The sequence below is a fragment of the Perna viridis genome, chromosome 9, assembly GCF_037379345.1.
Source record: "Perna viridis isolate PV_CMFRI_1.1 ecotype Kerala chromosome 9, ASM3737934v1, whole genome shotgun sequence".
Taxonomy (NCBI): Eukaryota; Metazoa; Mollusca; class Bivalvia; order Mytilida; family Mytilidae; genus Perna; species Perna viridis.
Window position 1 is genome coordinate 6,909,157 of NC_142453.1, and position 4,701 is coordinate 6,913,857.

The 4,701-nt window shown below is 34.3% G+C and overlaps 1 protein-coding gene across 1 annotated transcript; it reads right to left on the reverse strand.

The window, feature by feature from the left end:
* Positions 1-397: 397 nt before the first annotated feature.
* Positions 398-2,558, reverse strand: LOC148606491 (uncharacterized). Its single transcript, XM_088545486.1, has 3 exons — positions 2,085-2,558; positions 1,524-1,782; positions 398-1,063 (listed from the first exon to the last, which is right to left on the reverse strand). Exons 1-3 carry the CDS (start codon positions 2,466-2,468, stop codon positions 483-485), a joined length of 1,224 nt encoding a protein of 407 aa, XP_088401612.1. The 5' UTR covers positions 2,469-2,558; the 3' UTR covers positions 398-482.
* Positions 2,559-4,701: the final 2,143 nt, after the last annotated feature.

Consider the following 4,701-nt stretch of genomic DNA (forward strand, 5'->3'; position numbering starts at 1 on the left):
TTGATATATCCTATTTCTGAGAGCTACAGTAGATTAATGGAGTAATAGAGAGAATCAAGATTCGAGCGATAATCAAAACAATTAATTCCAAGGATAAATACAAGACAATGAAAATAAAAGGTTTGCCTTTTTTAAGATATTGATAGGTCAGATTTACAAAAATGTAGTTGAAATGCACTGTAGAAAAATGGCGGGAAAATTTTCCCGAAATTTTTCCTTATATAAGCTGTCAAAAATAACTACGTCAACAATGCTTAATGATAAATTTAAATAGCTTTTCATTTGTTTTTTAGATGTATTTGAATATGTTTGAGGCAAAAAAGACAAAATTGAGAAAAGTGATGTGCCACTCATTGCCTGATTCTTACACAGAATGGTACTCAAATGAAAATATATATACAATTATTATTTTATTGGTATAATAAGCATGATGAAATAATTCAACATAAAGTTTGAAGTATGAACATTTAATAATAAGCATTCTAATCAGATTGTTTTTTCCGGCACGCACAAAGTTTACGACATCGTCGAGCAAAATCAACAAATGACTGGACGAAACGACAGTGACGTCGTCGGCGTTCCGATGGCAATACAGGTGCTGAAAAGGCATTGGCGTATATGCAAAGACAGGAATTCTCGTAACTTAATTCAGCGTTCGGTAAGGGCGCTTCGCCCTCGATTATTTGTACTCCTGGACCGGGAGAAAAATAGTCATAAAGATATTTAATTTCCGGTCTTTCCTTTTCTTTAGCTTCCTCCCTTTTCCTCTTCTTTTCCAGTACATATTTCAATGTAAGGTACAGTTCATCTGAAATCTCTATCATAGTGTTATTGACTAATGCATATTTTTGCCTCTTTTCATTTGTTTTTGTTTCGCCATCTTCCATCCCTTCTTCCTTTCGTCTTTCTCTTTCAGCTTCAATAACAATCTTTGCAACGTCTGGATCTTTGTGCATTTCAAGTAGTTTAATTGCCCAATCTTCCGTTGGTGGCCATGGGCCTTGAGCTTTTGCCTGTTCGGTTTGTTCCGTAAGGCTGGCTTTTGCTGTCTCATATGCTAAAACTAGCATAATTCAAAATATTAGTTATCCTTTATTCCCGTCTATTTTCAAGTATAACAGAACAATTTCAATAATCATACTTATATTTTATTTTTGTTACAAAGTTACAGTCATACATTTTTATAATGAAAGCCTTGTCTGTCGATTTGTACTTATTTAATCTTTTCGTTGATTAACAATTATAAAAAATAATTATAAAGTTCGGGACATAACGAGAACAAACTATGTAAACAACTTTTACTAGATTATACATGTACATGTACACATACGTGTATGGCATTGTGTATTGACTCTTTTATGACGATGGGTGCACATCATCTCCTCCGTAGAAATTAATCATGAAATGCCCATTAATATTTCACGATATACTTGCAAGATGGTATGCTTATAACATCTATTATTTTAAGCAAAATAAGAAAAACTTTTGGAGTTAAAGACCTAGCCTAGATTCTTAATTCTTACCAGAGGAGCTGCTATTTTCAGCTTTAGTATTTATGACATTCTCTATTTGACAAATGCTTTCTTTATCCTCAACCGAAGAACAGCAATGATCTTCGTCTTGCTGTCCCCAATCTGGGTTTTTTACTAAGTATTGTTTTAGTCTTTCCGCAACCTTTTCTAAAACAACAAGCACGCTCTCGTCTGAGTTGGGAGTTGCTGCTGGTATCAAAAGTGACTGAAACACGAGATTGCTTGTAGGTCTTTCCATGAAGCTTGGTTCCTTAAGTAAAACAATAATTTTGGTGAATTATGTTCTATGAGGTCAATTAAAGTTTCACGTTCATTGCCTGGATATAGCTGAACTACTGCTGCTCGGGCGTTAAACCCCAACAATCAATCAATCAATCAATCAATTACAGTTCAACGTCATTTTCCTTTAAACGAGTGCAAGAGACATATAACGTTTCTTATGTTATTCATGCCTTTAAATTAACGAACACACCACTTTTGAAAATATAAGCTATGTTGCTGATTAAATAATTTTATATTTATTTCCGAAAGCACGAAATGGTTGACGAATACCTGTTTATAAACACCATCTCTCCCTGTTACGGCACCATCTTTGGATAGTTCTGTTCGAATTATACGGCTTCTATTCTTTTCGAATGGAAAACCAAACTCTTCATTCCATTTTACACGTATTTCATCACTTGACTGCCTTCCGGTGCCATCTACTATATTACTTTGACCAATCTCGCCTTTATCAACAGATGCTGTTGCACCTTTCTGAGTTGTTCTCTGTGTTGTGTTTACGCGCGCCGTATCTATTTCCATTATTTCAAAATCTCCCGGGGCCGCAGTGTGGAGCTTATTCTCAGCAGATCCATTATTGGTTGCCATTCTGTCGCGTCTGCTATAAATTCTTTTAAGAAAGAAATTCCGCGTCTCCGTGAACCTGTGAAACATCGTTGCTAATGAAGCTGGACAATGTCACATTGTGACGTCGTCATGGGAGCGAGTCACATGACTCGAACGGCCAGTTGCAGATGTGCAGATTATGTGTATAGGCTTTTTACAGTGGCGGATGCGGAGGGGTGTAGGGGGGTTTTGTTAGAAAATTGGTCATTTCCATGCGTAAAATTTACATAACATGACAAATATTGTCCTAACACCCCCTTTTTTGAAGAACCTCGACTGGCACTCCTCCTTTTCAAAGTGCCTGGATCCGGCCCTGTTTTATATGCGTATAACATATAGACAGTTTTGAAGGACTCGGACTTACGATTTTATTGTATCTTCCATGTACATATAGTTAGCATGTGTATGTATACACCTGTATTGCCCGTTAACTAGTATACATGTATGTATACTTCGGATATTTACTACCGTGTAGAGCAAATGCATACCAATCGTGAAATGATGTTGAGTTTCATAGCTCCTTCTCACGATAATTGATAAATTGATCAAAACTGCTAGTTAACTAAGACTAATTACTACTTGTTATCATATTCAAAAAGAATACTTCTAATTATTAAAACAATGAAGAAGTTGTGATGATGTAAAGTTAATGGCCATGCCAATTATGTAACTTTTACGTGATGTTAAAACAGTTTTCAATAAAGAGAAAGACCAAAACATTTGATTAGTTTCATCGTTTAAACAATATACCCACCTAATTTCAACAGTCGGACATTTTGTTTACCATAATACGTCCCGTCAAAATTTTGACGGGCGTATGAAAATCAAACGAATATACTATCCCTTGTTGTTAACTTCCATGGTAACTCCAAACAGTCCTTGAAATTGCAATGATGTCACAAACAGTTGAAAATTTTCTGGTGCTGAGTCTCAATCTCTACGAGACAACCATTTACTTCAGGAAGGGGGACGGGGGCTGGCAAAGTTATCTTATTTCAGTCACTTCAGGACAGAATACTTATTTTCAAGTGATTGCATGACATATTATTTATTTCCTTTTAATAACAATAAAAACAGGTTTGTAAAGAATGGGGGGGGGGGGGTCAGAATTAAAAAAATCATTAGCTGTTAGGCAGTTATTTATAACTAAATGGAGGCCAGAATATTTATTTTCAAAAACTTGCCAGCTCTTTCCCCTTCAGAATCAAATGGTAATCCCTTATATCATGTATATACTTGGTGGAGAACCAGTGACAGCCATTTTTGAAGACTTTGGTATGAACATGCAACATTCTGCACTTGGAATAAATTAGAGATGAAATCATAAAACACAAAACAAGTGATATTATTTTTGAATAAGTTTTAATTATCTATATCGCAATTAACAATATGTTAAGAAAATGAAGCACTGGGACGACATTTATGTTCCTTCTGGAATGTAACATTAACATAATGTAATAAACACTTTACATCAATGTAAGTGATATTAACACATCACACTGGAATGGAACATTAACATTAGAACATCACATTGGAATGGGACATTAACATTAGAACATCACATGGGAATGTTATATATGTATTAACATTATCATGTTTAACACTTAAAAATGGAATGTAATGTTAACATAAACATTTCACATTTAAAAGTAATATTAATTATGTAACACTTCACAGTGGAATATAATTCTAACATTAAACATTCACCTTGGAATGTAATTTTAACATTAACACTTCACATTAACATTAGCAATTCACACTGGAATGTAATATATATATATATATATATATATGCCGAGTGGTCTAGGGCGCTGGACTTAGTGCAGGCGGTGTTGCCATAGATGTCACAGCGGTACGAGTTCGAGTCCCGCGGAGGGAACAACCAAAAATTTGCGAAGGGCTTCGCAAATTTGACAGTTCTAACATTGTTGGGAATTTTTCAGACCCTTCTATATATATATATATACTTTACAATGGTATGTTTATAACGACTACATACGGTTTCTAAATTTTTTGTCTCATCAATGTGGTCTAAAATGCATACAAAATTGTTAAAAAATATTACAAATGTTGTAAAGGAGCTTGTGGTCAATTTCATAAAAAATTGTCAGTGTTAAACAAGTCACAAATAATGATGTCATAATAGAAAATTGCACTGTGACTTCATGATTAATGTTTCAATTTTCTACATTTTTTTGGTGAAATTGACTACTGGTATTTAAAATTTTGGTAGAAGATTAATTTTATGATGTGACAACCATATCTGATAATCTTTAAAATT

Coding starts and splice junctions, on each gene's coding strand:
- LOC148606491 (XM_088545486.1), bottom strand. CDS start 2,468: ATGTTTCACAGGTTCACGGAGACGCGGAATTTCTTTCTTAAAAGAATT. Junction 1,783..2,084: donor GAGATGGTGTTTATAAACAG/GTATTCGTCAAC, acceptor GTTTTACTTAAG/GAACCAAGCTTCATGGAAAG. Junction 1,064..1,523: donor TGAAAATAGCAGCTCCTCTG/GTAAGAATTAAG, acceptor GAATTATGCTAG/TTTTAGCATATGAGACAGCA.